Source organism: Sarcophilus harrisii, chromosome 4 (genome assembly GCF_902635505.1).
Source record: "Sarcophilus harrisii chromosome 4, mSarHar1.11, whole genome shotgun sequence".
Lineage (NCBI taxonomy): Eukaryota > Metazoa > Chordata > Mammalia > Dasyuromorphia > Dasyuridae > Sarcophilus > Sarcophilus harrisii.
The window spans coordinates 264,905,372-264,925,032 of NC_045429.1; the positions used below are offsets into that span (position 1 = coordinate 264,905,372).

The 19,661-nt window shown below is 33.6% G+C and overlaps 2 protein-coding genes across 5 annotated transcripts in view; both read right to left on the minus strand.

Annotated features, from left to right (window-relative positions):
• Nucleotides 1-255: 255 nt before the first annotated feature.
• Nucleotides 256-19,661, minus strand: part of TDRD6 (tudor domain containing 6) — a 115,099-nt gene continuing 95,693 nt past the window's right edge. For 2 of the 4 annotated variants that reach the window (XR_004233681.1, XR_004233682.1), the window contains 3 exons: nt 17,160-17,229; nt 10,822-10,981; nt 256-493 (listed from right to left, as the gene is read on the minus strand). Coding sequence is in view for 1 of the 4 variants with exons in the window: in XM_031964748.1 (XP_031820608.1) it covers nt 462-493; nt 17,160-17,229 (102 nt within the window). In the remaining 3 variants the exon portion in view is untranslated. Of the gene's footprint in view, nt 494-10,821; nt 10,982-17,159; nt 17,230-17,725; nt 17,920-19,661 lie in introns of all 4 variants that reach the window. The other 2 variants (XR_004233680.1, XM_031964748.1) reach the window with 2 other exon arrangements.
• ANKRD66 (ankyrin repeat domain 66) overlaps nt 256-19,661 on the minus strand; it is a 92,699-nt gene continuing 73,293 nt past the window's right edge. Inside the window, exons 2-4 of the mRNA XM_003769121.2 lie at nt 10,822-10,981; nt 6,225-6,453; nt 256-493 (exon numbers count right to left, since the gene is read on the minus strand). Of these exons, the coding sequence (XP_003769169.1) occupies nt 322-493; nt 6,225-6,453; nt 10,822-10,981 (561 nt within the window). The 3' untranslated portion in view covers nt 256-321. The remainder of the gene's footprint in view (nt 494-6,224; nt 6,454-10,821; nt 10,982-19,661) is intronic.

Genomic DNA, 19,661 nt, shown 5'->3' on the forward strand with positions numbered 1-19,661 from the left:
ATTAAATAACAGATCCAGGCCCAACCCGATTTTGGATTTCCAGGTAATCTTTCAGAAGGATCAATGTGTTAGGGAGCCCTTGTATAGGCCATCCCTGGGAAATAACCTTGCATGCCAGTCTATATAATTGTGTGCAAATCTATCAAAGAAGTAGAATAGTCACTACTCCTAACTGATTTCTAGGAAAAAATTCCTTCATTAAAAACAAGCTTTTTTTTTTTTTTTTTTTTTAAATAACTGGATCAGGATCAATTATTTGAGAGTATCTTGCTTTATTTATGTGATTTCCCTTGCCAAACACTGAGCTCAACCACATGGAGCCTAATGGGGAACTTGAGAGTTTTTCATCTTTTTCCTATTTTTCTTTTGATTTAGATAAGAGAAAGGCTTTTCGAGTTCTTGTTTCTTGAGTTCCCATTCTTCATCTTTCTGGTCTAATGGCAGCCCCTTCTCCTGGCTCATTAATCGATGGGCCTGACACTCAACTTCAGCTCTAGAAAAGAGAAGAGGAAGGCCATTTACTATTTCAAAAGCACATCAGAAATTATAGCTCTCTTACTTCTGAAGGGAAAATGGGGTAATATAGCTGGTCATATGATTTCTGTGCTAAGTCATACTAGATGGAGCATTGGAAAAAGAAGCCTGGAGTAAGAAAGATTTGAGTTCAAATCTGGCCTCAGACACTTCCTAGTTCTGTGATCTTCAGCAAGTCATTTAACCTCTCTTTGCATCAGTTTCCTCAAATGTAAAATGGGGATAATAATACCACCTACCCATAAAGGTTATTATGAGAATCAAATGAGATAGTATCTGTAAAATGTTTAGCACAGAATCTGGCATTGAGTAGATACTATATGAATACTACTTCTTTTCCCTTCCCTTCCTCTAGTATAATAAGAACTCAGTACCCAAGTCAAAAACAAAATGTCTATAAGGCATCCTCAAACAAAACAAAACAGAACATTATAAAAATTTACCCAATTGGAAAGAATGGAATGCTGGTAGTTTATTTGTTCAATAGATCCTGAAGTCTTTATTTAACATGATTTTAGACAGATATTCTTAATTTAAGATCTATGAATTTGTTTGATAGGTTTTTAAATTCATATGTTTCAATGTAATTGGATGTATTTTAACATCATTGGTTTTCTTTGTAATTCCATTCATTTTCTTATTCCCTTTAAAAGTTTATTCTGAAATAAGATCATAGATTAACCAGAATGTCAAAAGGTTCATGATTCAGAGACAGTTAAAGGCTCTTTTGCCTAAAGCATCTCATGGTTATTATCTATGTAAAATCATACATGTCATAACTTCCCCAGCTCTCAGTCTTCTCATGTGTAGGTTGGACTAGAAGATTTCCAAGTTCTGCTCCATCACTAAAGAATGATCCTTTAAGTTAAATGGTTGTAACTCTTGACCATAGGTAACATGCCATATTTTATATCTAAACTTAGCAATGTTTTCTATTAATAAATTGTGAAGCATATAATTATGGACTTCTTATTTTTGACAGGATAACTTGTAAAAACCAAAGATTTTTGCAAGACATTCAGTGAAAAATATTGATGAACCCAGTGATGTTAGTTCTGTAAGAGATTTTAAAGTTCTTTTAGTTAATCATTTCTCAAATTTTTTTTTCAAAGAAATCCAGGTTCTCTCTCTCCTCTCTCTCTCTCTCTCTCTCTCTCTCTCTCTCTCTCTCTCTCTCTCTCTCACATATTCACTCACACACATACAAACACACACAATCACACACAATTTTAATAATACAATTGATGGCTATATTTGTCCAACCATTTGCCTCACTGTCTAAAAGTATAGCATATGTCTTCATCCTATTCATATAAAATTTGGTCCCTACCTTCAAGGATCTTACATTTCACTGAGGGCATACAACTTGCATCCAGATAAATAAATGCAAATTTATGCAAAATATTTTCAACAGGAACAGAGAAAACTTTTGCTCCAATTAAGACATTCATGAAAATAAGTAACAAAATGATATTTTGCATTATTAGGCTATAAAGCTTTAAGCACAATGATTAACTTTTTATCTTTAAATGGTGACACACACAGTGAGTCAATAAATATCTGTTGAACAAATGATCTTTTGCCTCATTAAGGATCAGCAATAATATCCTTCATATTTGAGTTGGCCCATAACAATCACCTATATCAAAGCAATCAAGTTGTTAGTTCTTTCTTTGAACTGTTTCTTTACTCTTTCTTTTTCAATGCCATTTACCAAGCTAATCCAAACACCTGTCTCTTCACACCCAACCTATATTCCATCAAAAGCTTCTAAATAATATCCCTGAAATTGGGTTAAACTGAGTTTGAATCATGTCTCACTAACTGAATCATACTCACTAATTGTGAGACCATCAGAAAATTATTTAGGCTTTCTGGGAATCAATTTCCTAATCATTACAATGGGGATAACAAGACTCATGCCTCATCAAGTTGTTACAATGCTTACAGAGGTAATTAGTATGTTAGGCATTTTTCAAATCTTAAAGTATTGCATGATATTGCAAAGAATGTATCTTTGAGTTAAAAGGGGCAATATTATCGTTGGATATAATTGATCAAGCTCCTGAGTGGTCCTTTAAAAAAATGCAGTTTGAGATATGGAACACTTCATTGAAAGGGGAGCTAGCATTCAAAACCCCAAAATAGCACTTCATCTCCTTTTTAAAAAAATAATTATTTTTTTTTAGCATTTCATCTTGTGAGGAAGAGGAAGGTATTTCCTTTGCTCTTTACCCCCTCATTTACCATGGTGTCTGCATATAGTGGAACTGCCTGCCTGCCTGGAAGAAAATAATTCCATTCAGGAATGGATTCACTTTGATTGAAAATCACTTTGAAAGGGTTTGAGGTACAGTTGAATGTAATACATATACTGCAAACAGACATGGATAAAGAAAGAAAATCTAACCAAGTCCAAAGTAGTTTCAAGGAGCATGGCATGAATTCTTATAGCAAAAAAAAAAAAAATAGAGCAATTACAGCTTCACAAGGAAGAGATCGTGGGAAAATCAAACTCAGGGAAATATTGTGATCATAAGGGAAAATTGGAATCTATCAGACAGAAAGGACTTAATGACAGTCAGTTCTAGAAGAGGGGTGCTCAAATGTGTACTTTACCACCATTGTACTCTTTTTGTTCCTATTATGCAATTTTAGCAAATTTCTTTGATTTGAGCTAATTGTGTCACTTGGCTGATTGTTAATACAAAATATGCAAATGGGACTTGTGACCTATATTATAAAAAGTAGCTACACATAGGAATACCCCAAGAGTAGCAGTTACCCAGTTGGTACTCAAGCAACTTATGTCATTGTGGGCCAAATCAATTTCTCTATAAAACTGATTTTTAATGTGTTCACACATTCAAAAATCATTGTTGACTCTCCTTTGCTTACAAGATCTCAGCTTCTTTGTTCATAACCTGTCCTATTCAATCTTTCATTATTTGCTAAAATGAATCCTTAGCTTCCAGCTATACTTGTTCCCTCCTGCCACAAGACTATTATACATAATATGAAAACTGTAAGGCAATTTTGCAGAAATCAAATTCAGACCAAATGTCATGCTATATACCACAATAAGCTTAAAATATATGCACAATTTCAATATAAATCAGCACACCTAAAAAATCAGTTAGAAAAGGGGATTAGATCAAGTGACTTTCACCATGATGAGTAGAGGGGGAATTCTTTTTTTTATTATTTTAATCTATTTTTGTTTATTTTGTCAGATATTTCCCTATTTCATGTATTTTTTTAATAAACCATAGTAGGTATCTTATTTATTTATGTATGTATCTATGTATTTATTTATTTAATAGTTTTCCTAAGTTACATTCAAAACAAATTTGTTTTTACATTTGTTTTTAACATTTTTGAGTTCTAGATTATCTCCCTTATCCCCATCCATAATTAGGAAATCACTTGTAAAGCTATGCATAACATTTCCATAAAAATCAAGTTGTGAAAAACAAACATAGATCTCCCACCCAAATAAAATAGAAATCCTCAAGAAAAATTAAGTTAAAGGGAGAAAGGTAAAGAAAGAATACTTTAATCTGTATTCAGATACAACCAGTTCCTTTTCTGTGAATGGATAGGATTTTTTATCATTAAGTCTTCAGAGTAGTTGCAAATGATTGTACTGTTAAGAATAGCAAAGTCATTCACAGCTGGTCAACCCAGAACATTGCTGTTACTTTGTATACAGTATATTTCACTTTGTTTAAGTTCATGGAAGACTTTTCAGGTTCTTTTTTCCCCCCTGAGAACATTCTGTCCATCATTTCTCATAGAACAGTAATATTCCATAATAAACACACACAAATTTGTTGAGCTATTCCCCAATTGGTGGACATTTAGAGGGACAATTGCTTTTTTTTTTAATAATAGCTTTTTATTTTCAAAATACATGCAAAGATAGTTTTCAACATTCACTCTTGCAAAACCTTTTGTTCCAAATTTTTCTCTTTTCCTTCTCCCATCTATATCCCCTAGACAGCAAGTAATCCAATATATGGTAAACATATACATTTCTTCTAAACATATTTCTACATTTATCATGCTGCACAAGTAAAAATCAGATCAAAAAGGAAAAAAATGAGAAAGAAAACTAAAAACAAGCAAACAGCAACAAAAAAGGTGAAAAAAAAATCTGTTATGATCCACATTCATTTCCAACAGTTCTCTTTCTGTATGAGGCTCTCTTCATTTCAAGTCTGTTGGAATTGGCCTGAATCACCTCACTGTTGAAAAGAGCCACATTCATCAGAATTGATCAAAACATAATTATGTTGTTATTGTGTACAATGTTCTCCTGCTCACTTCACTTTGCATCAGTTCATCTAAGTCTCTCCAGGATTTTCTGAAATCAGCTTGCTGATCATTTCTTATAGAACAATAATATTCCATTACATCCATATAGCAGAACTTCTTTAGTCATTCCCCAACTGTTGGGCATCCACACAGTTCCCAGTTCCTTGCTACTACAAAAAGGGCTGCTACAAACATTTTAGCACATGTGGTTCCGTTTAGGGAAACAATTCTTAATCAAATATGGGACAAAGGATAAAGGCAAAAACAAAAGATAAAATAATTTCAACTATATGAAAATGGAAAGCTTTTACATGAAAAATTAATTGTAAGCTAAGATAATTAGGTAAAATATTTGCAATAAATATCTCTGATTACTGTTTGCTAACCAAACTATTGAAAGAACTAACACAAATATATAAGATCCATTCTGGGGAGGAAGACCTCTTTTTTTTCTTGATATTCTTCTAAGTCCCTAGAAAAGGTCCTCAGTTTTAGTGTTCTTTTCTGAAATTTAAACTATGAGTTACCTGTCCCTGACATTGAATGGAGTTTTTATTTCAAGGAGAAAGCTTGCATGATTGATTGAATCTGTTGATATAACCTTTGATAGAACAACCAGGAACCTATTCCAGAGCCTTCTTTCCTTTCAAATGATTTTTGGCTAGTGGCTAATGAAAAATGCTGGTATTCTAAAGGATTAATGGTTTTAAATGCTTATGGAATATATCTTTCTTTAGACTTTTTCTTCAACCAGTATAGTGAAAATAAGTTTTAGTACCTTGATAAGGTAGTAGGAATAAGCTTATTAATTTAATATAACTGGTAATTTAATGAAAATATGCTTTATTACCTTAAGATAATTTATCAGCTGAGCATAATTTATTCCATTTTAAGCCTCTATTTTGTAATATTGAGATCTTTTCAGTACAGTGTTTTCCTATGAGATTTTTTCAATAATAATAAAAATATCTATGTGGTATGACATAATAAACAACATTTGCATCGTCTTGAACAATTGCTGAAATATCTGTAGACCTTCTGATAAAACAGATTATTGAGTCTAGGAAAATATTATATACAACTTTATCAGTAATTTTGAAGCAAACTACCAATCAAGTTATATGTTAAACAACTTTAGCTAAAAGTATAAAAATCCCTCTGAGACCCAATTTTAACAGGGTTCCTGCCCTTCTTAAATGATAATTTAAGATTTCATTACTTTTGTTATCTCTTTTGATCCTTATAAGAACACTGTGACATAGGTGATATCATTAGATTCACTTAACCTATGAAGAAACTAGGCCTAAAGGATTTTAAATGATTTGCCTAGAGTCACACTGCTAGTAAACATCTGAGAATAAAATGAAACTCACTTCTCTAGGAATGCTGTGCATTCTTCCTGCCCGTAGATCTCTGCAATTCTCTTTGGAGTATCTCCAAAAAAATCTGGGGCATCAATGGCAGCATGCAGCATGTGGAGAATTTTGAGCACTCCTAGTCGACCTGATTCAGCTGCAAAATGTGCCGGGGTCCAACCGACATCAGTCACCAAACAGGGTCTGGCTCCATAGGCTATTAGAAGTTTTGCTATTTCAACATGTCCTTATAAGTATAAAAAGGAAGGAAAAAAAATCAGATTGGAGAAAATGTATTTTCCCCAAAAAAACAAGGCAGGCCTAAGCAAAGTTGTTAACTGGATAAAATTATCTTTTAGAACCTCTTTTTCTCTTTCCAGCACGTGCTTTTCTTATATTCCATTCCTAGTTCATTTATCCTTATGCTACCAAATAAAAGGTTTTCCTTGAATTGCATCTCTAGGATGAACATTACACATCACACATATTGTCTTTTTTTGTCTCCAATCCCAGATGTTCCAACTTGGCTATTCAATACCACACTGAAAAGCTAAGAATTCTTTCTGAAATTCACAAAATCATATGCTGGATTATAAAGTGGATATGATCTGATTTTTAATAGCTCTTGAACCAATAAGAAATTATTTCAATGTCAATGTTATTTTGCATCACTCTCAGAAATTAAACATTAAAAAGTTTGTTCCTTTCTACAGATATTAGACCTGTAATTCAGGTAATCAGTATGATGTATGCCTGAAATCTTGGGATATATCTGCATTAATGCAATAGCTAACTTTCTTACATGTGTGGATATTCAAAATGTAACAGTACAAGGTACACATTAAGCTTTTCTATAAAAATATACCTCTTTTATTAAAGTAATAAGCACAAACCATTGATTATACTTACTATGATAAGAAAGAAATGCATAGCTTAGAACAAGATTTAAAGAAAAACAAATACTTGGTACAAATTAAATATTTCTGATGAATATGAATTTCATATTTTTTATCAATACTTAATCTAACTCTAATTTTTTTTCTACTTTAAGAATAAACTTTATCCCACTCATATTGTTCTAAGCATTATTCCTTAGGCCTTTTCCAGTTTCCCACTTTATTTATTTAGGGTTAGGTTTAGGGGTAGAGTTGAGGAGTTGAAGCTGACACCTAGATAATTGGAAAGATAGAGATGTCCTCAACAGTAAAAGGAAAATTAGAAAGATAGAGAAGGCTTGGGAGAATAATTCAGTTTTATATACACTAGCATTAAAATGTCTATGAGACATTCAGATTGAAATGTCCAATATGTATTTGGGAATAAAATACTGAAAGTGAGAAGATTGTTTCTGGTTGGATACATACATACATACACATAAGGATACATACAAAATCCTTAGCACAGAGATAATTGAATCCATAGGAGCTGATAAGATGACCAAATGAAATGACAGAGAAAAACAAAAGATGGTCAAAGATAAAACCTTGAGGGACCATCCACAGTTATTGGGTATGACTGAAATGAAGACTCAGCAAATGAGACTGAAAAAGAGCTTTGGTAATATGGAAATATGACTTGCATGACTACACATGTCATGCAAATATCAAATTTATTGTCTTTTTGAGGGGGAAGGGAGGAGGGAAGAGAGCATTTGGAACTAAATTTTTTAAATGAATATAAAAAGAAAATTTTTACATATAACTGGAAAATAAAAACATTTAAGGAGAAGGAACAATCAGGTAGAAGAAGAACCAGGAAAGGATAGTTTCATAAAAACTTAGAGAAAAGAGAAAATCAGAAAAAAGTTGATGGACCAGTATCAAAAGTTGTAATGGTAGTATAGTTGAGTAATTAGCACTTGATTTTAAAAAACCACTGGTGATTTCAGAGCAGACATTAACCAACAGTAGGCTATGCAGTAATGAGGGGCTACATTAAAGTGATGGCAATGTTATAGGAGAGAAAGGAAAATGATAAAGAGATGGTGCAAAGATCAAATTGACTGGTGATGGAAAAAGATTGGCAATGCATAATGGACTGTGGTGGACAGAACCTAGAGGAAAAAGGCAGATAGGATGAGAAGCAGCATAGAAGCCCATCTCCACAGCAAGAGCCTATGTGAAAATTTCCTTTTCTGATGAATTCCAATTGCTTGCTTTGGACCTTTCCATGTCCATATGACTGGACCTCTTTGATGAAACTTACCATTTAATAGGTCAACTAACCACTTGATCATGTTGAATAGGTCTTGGATTACTATATTTGATAGCACAGGCAGCATTCCAAGACACATGGATCATGAGCACAATGGATTTGACATTCTTAACTTCATTCCATTTATAATCCTCCAAAGCCATCTGGTACTGATAAGCTGTGACAGAAGTGCTGATGGTCTAGTAGTGCTCATGGACCACGAAACCATTCACAGTCTCCAGGACCAATGCTGATGTTGACAGAGTAGAAAGTGGTGTTTTTCTCATGGATTTAAGGGGACAGCAGAGGACAACAATCACCCTGACTCCTGTAAATCAGGGCAATGATACAATCTCCTTCATCCTTCACAGGAGCAAGGTTCATTTTCTCTATTTCATCTTCAAGGATACTAAGACAAGAAGCCCCAGAATTCTGGGGTTTAGAGTTAGAAGAGGTCTTGAAAAAGCACTTAATCCAAATTCCTTCTCACTATACATGATAAGGCTCCATAAATGTTTGCTACATTGAATTTAATTATCCTATAGCTCTGTATTCTGACTATCCCATATGTATTTTACAAAATAAACAAAATATTTTTAGAAGCTATTTAAGTCTTGACTATTAGTAACATTGTCACCTTAGCTTCGTTGTCAGAAACAGAGCCAGTGCACAAGAAAATTATGAAAATTGTAAATCTTCCACCTCTTGGATTTGCAACCCTCTGTCATTTATTTTCAGAAGCCCAGAACCTGTGCCTTAGATCCACAATGTCTTGATGCTCACTCAGTTTTTAGGTATAACAGCTGCTGAGGTAAAAAGCATTATACCTATTATCTAAATTTATATTTTAGTTGGTTACACTTAAGAGATGGAAGAAAAAACTCACCTTTTAAAGATCCAAAGATCTAATGGTAGCTTTTTCAGTAGTGTGGCAGGTAGTAGCAGAGAGATTTTTCTTAAAGAGTGCCTTCCTAGTTACCAAAATTATATTATGTATATATAGACAGCCACTTGTGTGAAATGGAGATATACATGCCTGTAAAACTCCACAGAGTTGTTTTAAAGTTTAAATGTAATAATGTCAATAAAGTATTTTGCTAACTTCAAAGTATTAAATAAATGTCAGTGCTTGGAAATAAAATAGATGTTCATGTATTGAAGAATAGCTAAACAAATTGTTTTACCTGAATATAATACAATAGTACTATATTATAAGAAACATTAAGCATAACAAGTACAGAGAGGCATTCATATGAAATGATGAAAAGTCAAGTAAGCAGAGTTAGGAAAAGAATACACATAATGACCATGGCAATAAAAATGGAAAATACAACAACAAAACAATTAAATGGGAATATTGTAAATTCATAATGACCATGCTCCAACCCAAAGAAGAGATGAAAAGAAACATTTTCCCAATTCCTTTGCAGAATTAAGAATTCATGAGAGTAAAATATTGCCCAAGATGATGTTTAGTTTAATGTCAACCTTTCTACCCTCCTCTACTACTAAGTTTTTCTTTCCTTTCCTCCTACTTTTCCCCCTCCTCTCCTCCTTTCATTTCTTCTTCTTTTTCTTTCTCCTCCCTTTCTCTTACTCTTCTTCCTTATCCTTCTACCTCCTTCTCTTCTTCTCTAATTCATTGGGCTGATTGTAAGAAATGAGTGTCCTAATGTATAAGAAATAGTTTGCAATACAAAAATTTTTTGTGTGCATTAAATTTGAAAGTTGAAAATACAGTTTATTTAGAAATAATCATTAGCTTACTATTTGAATATCTTTCAAGATGTTCTCAGTTTTGCAAATAAAGTTACAAATGACTGAATTTTTAAATTAAAATTTTGATTTAATTAACAAAAAATTCAGGGTTTTCCCACTTTCCTCTTTGTTCCCACAATTGAAAAAGAAAGAAAAATGAAGCCCTTGTAACAAAGATGAATAGTCAAGCAAAGCAAATTTTCACATTGGCTGATCTGCACTCTGAGTCCATCACTCCTCTGTTTGGATATGGGATAGCATGTTCCACAATTCTTAAGTATTTCAAAGTTATTCATTTTTATGATATTGTTATTATTGTAAAAATTGTTCTAGTTCTGCTTGCTTCATTCTGTATCCATTCATACATGTCTTCTCAAGTTCCTCTAAAATTATTCCCTTCATTCCTTGAAAGAGCTATTGTAGAGGGGAAAGAAGAGCTTGCTCATCTCCTTCCAACAATACAGGTAGAATGTCAAAATTTTCTTGTAATTAGAGATTCATTTCCTTGGATAAGAAAACTTTTTTAATCTCCAAAAGTCCTTTATTAATACACAAAGTGTATGGGGAGATTGTATTTCTTTATAAAGAGGACACTTCACTATGGTCTATAAAGAAAGGAAAGCCATGTGGTTATTGCACAGGGACAATGACAAGACCCATTTACCTTTAATTGCAGCCCAGTGAAGTGGAGTCCGGTCATTCCAGTCTTCATCTTTGTGGTTTGGATTATAAAGCCCTTTATTTAGCATTTTCATTACCAAATTGTAGTCTCCTACAGAAACAGCCTGGTGAAGCTTGGTCATATCAGTCATTCTGGATGTTTCCTGCTCAGAAAACAGTCACACATGTACAGTATTTAAGTGTGGATCTCTCATACCTTTCATAAGTATATGTGGGCACTTAATGACTTTCCTGCACTGACTCTTATCACTCCAAACTTCATACTGCCAAGGCTCAGTTCCCAAAGAAAGACTACCTCAACACATTTACATTCAAATTCTTTCAGGTTAATTTAATTGTGAGGGAATTATTCTCTTTACTTATAACTTTAGCCCTCAAACTCCCACTATTGTGTTTTAATTTACACAACCAACTATTCATAATAATGACATATATGTAGATTAAACATATTCATTTACATATTAGTAAGGCAAAAGAAATAATAATACCACAGGTGTATATATGTATATAAATATTTTGCTGAGGCAATTGGGCTTGAGTGATCCCACACAGCAAGGAAGCATTAAAATCTGAGACCAGATTTAAACTCGGGTCCTCCTACTTCTGGGCTAGTGCTCTATCCACTGTACAAACCAGCTGCCCCCAAGGGTACTCATATATTAAAAGCAATGCAGCAATAACAACTACCTACTTCTAAACTTGGGTCAAGTCATACTCTCCCATTGTATCTAGGACTTGTGACAAAGAATTTATAAGTGCAGAAATCTTCTAAGAAGGTACTTAAGTGAGGAAAACCCAATTAACTTAAAGGTCTAGAAGTGTAAACTTTGATACTTTGTAGCTTTTTCAGTAGTGTGGCAGGTAGTAGCAGAGAGATTTTTCTTAAAGAGTGCCTTCCTAGTTACCAAAATTATATTATGTATATATAGACAGCCACTTGTGTGAAATGGAGATATAGATGCCTGTAAAACTCCACAGAGTTGTTTTAAAGTTTAAAAGTGTAAACTTTTAAAAAAAGTTTAAAGTGTAAACTTGTAAACTTTGAGTCTCAGTAACAGCATAAAAGTTCCTTGATGAATGTAGTTTTTGTGTTGAATAGATGCTCCTACTGCTAAACTTAAGTTGTTCTAAGATATGCTTCACTAAGAACGTCTCATCCGAACTAGTTGATTAGTTTTTTCCTTGTTTTTTATGAATTCAGGTCTAAAATTAGATAAACTATATTTGTTCTGCAAATATAAATAAAATCATCCTGCTGTTCATATTTCCTATTTTCTACATACCACCTTCCAAACTCAGTCTCAGAACTCTTAGTCAAAGCAAACCCCCAGAAACTCTCTCAGATAATCAGTTCCTCTTCTTACAGAGTACACTTAACCAGACAAAAAAACCATAAAGATATAGTACAATAAAAGTAGAATCATGCTGCTGGGAGAAAAGCACTTTTTTTCCTAAACAGAACCTACCTGTTTTGGCATCATTCACTTCCTCAAATATCTCCTGGGTACATCAGCATTGAGTTTATATTTTATATTTAGTATATTCTGCTATTTATATTTTATGTTTATCGCTTCTCTAATCAAAAACTTTTGGATAAAATCAAGTCTAAGCAAAAAAATTAGAGAGAAAATGCTAGAAGTAGGAAAGAAATGATATTAAAGCTTCCATTATCTGGCTGCCAACTGAAAGAACAACTTGGAAAATAAAAACAAACAAACAAAAAAAACTTCCCATGAGAGCTAAACCTGCACTCAGAATGACTTTGCTTCAGATTGATCTTGATCAGTTTACACAAACTCTCTGTATCTCAGTTTTCTCTCATATGTAAAATGGAGACAATAATAGCACCTATTTATGATAGTCACTAGTGTTATGGGCCAGAATTCTGAACTTGAAACAAAGGATTCTTACAAGGTACTAAGTCAGTGGAATGGAGCGAGACAATAGTTATCTAATTTAGCATGGTTCGGTATGATTGATTTAATCCTACAAGGAGATGTTATGGGCCAGAACTTGAAACAAGGTACTAAGGGAATTGAGGGGAGAATGGTTAAATCTAGTTTAGCATTGATTTAATCCTACAACAAATAATGGTTAGTTTATACTCAGTGTGGGGCATATAAACTAGGAACCTTAGCCAGGATTGAGTCGGGGAGATTCTGAAGCCAGAGAAGGCAGGCAAGAGCTTGAGCTCTCGGAACCAATGAGAGAGATAGGCTTCAGAAAAACTAGCCAAGCCCCAAGTGAAGGAGACAAGACTTTGAGGGAGGCAATAGAGGATTTGGACTTTAACCCCTGGCTACTTGTGTGGTGATTACTGAACTGAAACAAAGGATGCCTCCAGAGACCCCAAGAAAACCTCAACAGAGAATATTACATTTTAGAGAGGATATTACCCTAAAGGAGTACTTTTTTCCCCAAGAGCTTTTCAAACTTTGAAAGTGTCTGTAAATATAAGTTATCAGTATCATTGTATTCTCTTCCCAGCTTTGGCACTAACTGACTCACTGTCATTAGATGTCATACATAAGCCATTTCATCTCTCTGGTCTTCAGTTTCATCATTTGTAAAATGAGAGTTTTATATTAATGCAGAAGAAGTATTCATATAGTTGGAGAAAGAGGATCAGAGTTCAAGGGTTGGTTCTGCTGTGTTGCACCAGAAATGTACTCTTCCTGGCCTTTAGTTTTCTCCTTTGTAATATGAGGTAGTTGAACTAAAAAATATTAGAGGCTCCTTTCATAGCAAAATCTATGATCCTAGGATCTCTAACATTTTAGGAGTCTACAAGTTATTTTGCCTGCAAAGAAGCAAATTTATATTTAGTGAAAGGAACATCAATTACTGTTAAAAATAACAGCAGATAATTGAGGGGAGACATGTAGATAGAGGAAATGAAATTATTGCTTTTTGTTAATAATACAGTGTTCAATTTAGAGAACTCTAGAAATTCAAGTAAAAATTAGGCGAAACAGTAGTTTCAGGAAACTAGCAGAAAATAAAATAAATAAATCATTATTATTTTGCATATTACTAACAAAACACATCAGGGAGAGAAAGAGAAATTCAGTTCAAAATAACAATTGAACATATAAAATGTCTGGGAGACATTTATAGACATATACAGAAGTTAATATGAATGCAACTACAAAATTCTTTGTAGAAAATAAAGTGAAGAGTTAAGTGTTCAGCGTCTGTCTGTGTCAGTAAAATAAATAAATTATGCTTTGGAAATGATTTTATTTTTATTGTACTATCTCTTTATGGTTTGTTATCTAGTTAAGGGCACTCAGCCTTAGAAAACAAATTGATTATCTGAAAGACTATTTCTGGGGATTTGGCTTGACAAAAAAATCTGAGATAAGTAGTTCTGAATTTGAAACATAATGGATAGAAAATGGGAGATATGAACAGCAGAACTATTGTGTGATTATGATGGGACAAATATAGTTTATCTAATTTTAGACCTGAACTCAGAAGGACAAGAGAAAAAAACCACATCGGCCAAACAACAAGCTTGTCTGAAATGTCTTCAATGAGTTACTAGTCAAACATAACTTAGAAAATTTAGCTTAGCAGGGGAAGCATCTATTCAACACAAAACTGCATTCACTAAAAAACTTTAAAGGGCATAGTTCCTGGGACAGAAAGAGGACATCAAACTTTATAGTTCTAGACTTAAGTTAATTGAGTTTTCCTCACTCAGGTGCCTCCTTGGCAGATTTCTGCATGTACCAATTCTTTGTCACAGGCACTGGGTACAAGGAGAGTGTATGACCTAACTCAAGTTTATAAGTGAGTAGTTGTTATTGGTACATTTCTTTTAATATGTTAGTACCTGTGATATTACTATTTTTCCCTTACTAATACATAAATGGTTATATTTACCATATAAATATCATTATTGTGAACAGCTGGTTGTGCAAATTGAAACACAATAGTGGGGGCTTTATCAGCAAGAGATAGAGAAATTCCATTTAAAATTACTGTAGACCATATAAAATCCTTGGGGGTCTACTTGTCAAGACAAACCCAAGAATTATATGAACATGATTATAAAACACTTCTCACACAAATAAAATCATATCTAAACAACTTGAAAAATATCAATTGTTCAAAACTAGGCTGAGCTAATATAATAAAAATGACAATTCTGCCTAAATTGATCTGTTGCTCAGTGCCATACCAATCAAACTGCCAAAACAACATTTTATAGAATTACAAAAAAAAATAACAAAATTCATCTGGAAGAACAAAAGGTCAAGAATATCAAGGGAATCAATGAAAAAAAAAAAAGGCAAAGGATGGTGGCTTAGCAGCATCAAACCTAAAACTATATTATAAAGCAGTAGTAATCAAAATCATTAAATACTGGCTAAGAAATAGAGTGGTGGTTCAGTGGATTAAATACAAGACACAATAACCAAGACAATAACAACCTAATATTTGATAAATCCTCAAACTCCAGCTTCTGGAATACGATCTCAATATCTGACAAAAATTGCTGGGAAAATTGGAAAATAATATGTCAGAAACTCAACATAGACCTCCATCTCACACCCCATATGAAAATAAGATCAAAATGGATACATGATTTGGGCATGATGGTACCACAAACAAATTAGGAGAACAAGGGATAATTTACCTATCAGATCTTTGGAGAAGGGAGGATTTTATGACCCAAGAACTACTAGAGAACATTATGAAAAGCAAAATGGACAACTTTAATTACATTAAATTAAAAAGGTTTTGCATACAAACCCACACACACAAAAACAATAGAAACAAGATTAAAAGGGAAGTACAAAGCTGAGGGAAAATCTTTACAGACGGTATTTCTGATAAAGGTCTCATTTCTAAAATATATAAAGAACTGTGTCAAATTTATAAAAATACAAGTCATTCCCCAATTGATAAATTAGCAAAGGATATGAACAGACAATTTTCAAATGATGATATTAAAGCCATTTATAGTTATATGAAAAATGTTCTAAATCACTATTGATTAGATAAATGCAAATTAGAACAACTCTGAAGTACCACCTCACACCTCTCATATTGGGAGATGGAATAAATAATGATAAATGTTGGAGATGATGTGGGAAAACTGGAACACTGAAATGATGCAACCATTCTGAAGAGCAATTGGGAAGTATGCCCAAAGAGCTATAAAACTGTGTATATCCTTTGACCTAACAGTGCCATTATTGAGTCTGTATCCTAAGGAAATCATAAAGGAGGGAAAAGGACCCACATGTGCAAAAATGTTTGTAGCAGCTCTTTTTGTGGTAGCAAAGAATTGGAAAAGGCATCTGCCCATTAATTGGGGAATGGCTGAACAAGCTGTGGTACATGAAGGTAATTGGATATATTGTTCTATAGAAATGATGAACAGGTTGATTATAAAAAGGCCTGGAAGGATTTAGACAAACTGATGCTGAGTAATACAAGCAGAACCAGGAATATATTGTACACAATAATAACAAGAATGTGCTATGATCAGCAACAACAGATTTATTTATTCTCAGTGGTTCAGTGATCTAAAGTGATCCCAATAGACTTTGGACTGAAAATACCATTTGCATCCAGAAAAACTCTAAGGAGATTGAATGTAAATCAACACATGCTATGTTTACTTATTTTTTTTTCTGTTTTTTATTTCTCTTATTTTTTTTTTCACTTTTGCTCTGATTTTTCCCACTCAACATGATTTATGAAGCAATGTATATTAAAAATAAATAAACTTACTATAAAAAAATAAATGGGGGCTTGCAAACTAAAGCTGTGAGTAAAAAGAGTATATTCCCTCACAATTGAATTATCTGAGAGAATTTGTATAGGTCCATTCATCGCTGGAAGAGGTATGAAATGATAAAATTCTGGAATGAAATTTGGAATGATACTCTGGTCACTAAACTATGAATACTTTTTGTACCTATAAATTGGAAAAATGGATGAGCAAAGTGTCTCTCCATGCTCTGTCTGATTAAGTTTGCAGCTGCATAGCTAGAAGACAATGAAGGGAAGGTGAAAGCATAATCAATCTGAAATCAGAGGCTAGACTCCTGGCTCAGATACATATACTATCTGTGGGAGCTTGGACAAATCATCTCTGGTGTTTGGTTTCCTTATCTGTAATATGAAGAGGTTGTAAAATGAAGGTGCTTTCTTAAATATCTTCCTGATCTAATATTCTATAAGCCTACAATGTTTATTTGTGCAAAGTTTACATTTTAATATCAATATTTCAGACTCTCCCTTGTATATCACACACAGATGCACTTTACAAAATGAAATTTATGGATTTCTTTTTTATATCACCTATATTTCCTACTGTTTTCCTTTTCTTCTGATGTAGTACACAGTATTCTGCATCCGCAGTCATGCAGGTCTGAAAAAAAACAGGGAAATGTACCTTTTCATCTCTTCTTTGGAGTCAAGTTTAATCCACATTACATTTTCAAAAACACATTTTTATTGTTTTCCTATCATTTTCATTTTCAAACATATCCCTCACCTACTCAGTGAATCATGCTTCATGACAAAGAATAAAAAAGAAAGGGGTGGGGGGAAGCAAGTCAGTAAAAATTAATTTATCACCTTAATATGACAGTAAATACAATGTCCCATATATATATGTATCCATACATATATGTGTGTGTATGGATACATATATACATATATTTAAATTTTAAAATTACATATATATATTTATGTAATTTTAAATTTAACTAACAGGCATTTGATTCCCCACTTATCTGTCAGAGTTGTTTCAATTAATATACAAGTAAAATTAAATTACAAAGGGTTCCTTAAGCATAAAATAAGCACTGGATAAAATAATACAACCAAAACTAACAATATCCCCTGATGCCTCCTTGACTCACCTGGCATAGAGTATGGTGAGGGATGAAAGAATGTTAGTGAAATTCTCCCAAAGCCTATTTAGCAGTGTTGTTATCTGGCACAGGATCTCAGTCTTCCTGTTTGTTGGTCAGCACCATGGTAACTGTTTCCTCCTTGGGATTGGTTGGCCTGGAGAAAAGTGCCTTTCATGATTGTCTTCTGTCTTTAAGCATTTCTAGATGGGGCCAGCATTGTGAAGTAAGTGAAATTTAATGCCCTCCTACCCTTGCAGTCAGCACTCCCTGTTACAGATGCCCCTGAAATCTTAAGACCATGGCTGTCTCTCAGCTTTCCATGCTGCAGAATTTTCCCTCCTTTCCCATGAATCTGTCTTTTCTCTTTCCTTAGCAAGCTTTCAGGTTGGAAGATAACTATCTGATAAAGTAATTTCTAATAAAATATCAATGACAATATGAAGAAGGAAACAAAGAGTTTCTCTCCCCCATCCCAATTAACCCATTTATCAATAAAGATTTAAATACCTACTATGTGCCATTATTGTACAATGGATAAATTCTTATTCTCCAGTGTGAACTGAAACATGGAGAAGATTGCTTCCATCTTGTAGGTTTCTTTCAATAAAATTGCAGAACAAAAGAACTTGAATTTATTCAGTAGAGCACTGAGGAATGAAATACTGAACTCTTGACTATGAACCCAACATTCTATCAGTAGAACTAGGATGCTTAGATGAAAAAATAAATGCTTCTGTTCTCAAACTCCATGCTCTACTTCTCTTGGACAGTCTACGAGAGAGTCAGCACAGTAGCTATGACAAGTAAATCTAGAGATCCAACCAAACAAAGCTCCATAATGATGGTGCTTGCATCTATCTACTTTGCTGAAGAAAAGGCTGATGACTATGAGGTCAAAGAGATAGAAAGAGAAATAACAGAGCAAAGAACAATTCTATATATCCCTAATACAAGAAAGTAAAGACTTTTGATAATAGTATTTATTAAAGACTTTCTATGTTCCAGACAAAACACAAGGTAGCTAAGTATCCTAGTGAATAGAGCACTGTGCTCAGAATTAGGAAATCTCATCTTCAAATCTAGCCTCAGATACTTCCTAGGTGAGTGACCTTGGACAAGTTACATAATTTTATTTGCCTCAGTTTCCTCATCTGTAAAATGAGCTGGAGAAAGAAATGGCAAATCACTCTAGTATCTTTGCCAAGAGAACCCCAAATGGGTCTGACAGTCAGACATAACTGAAATAATTTAACAACAGAAACACATTTCAGACTCTGTGCTAAAAACTAGGGATACAGAGGTAAAACAATCTCTGCTTTTGAGAGGTTCAGAGGTTAAAGGGGAGATAACATTTTAAAAACTATATACAAACAAGATATATACAGGATAAGTTGGGGAAAATCTAGGGGGAAAGGCAATTAAGTTTATGGGAAAAGGCTCCTTATAGAAGATGGAATTTTAGCTGAAACTTGAAGGAAGCTAGAAAGGCAGAAATAAAAGAGGAAGAATATACAATATAGACAAATCAATGGCAATGCTCTGAGTAGTGAGTTTGAGTATCTTTTTTAAGGAACAGTAAGGTCAATGTTACTGGATTGATGACTATATGGAAGTGAGAAAGGTATAAGGAGACTGGAAAGAGAGGAAAGATTCAAGTTTCGATGGGTTCAACTTTAAAAGAAGATTTTATTCTTGATCCTGCTTGTGATTGAGAATCACCAGAGGGATTGGGGATGGCTAGAAGTGACATGATCAGGGCCCCATTTGAGAAAGATCAATTTGTCAGCTGAGGAGATGATGGATTGTAGTGGGGAAAAACTTTAGGCAGGGTTGCCAACCAGAAGTATTGCAACCAGGGTTGCAATACTCCAGGTATGAAGTGAGGAGGACATCCCCCAAGGGGAGTGTCTGTGTCAAGGGAGAGATTTGGAGTATATATGAG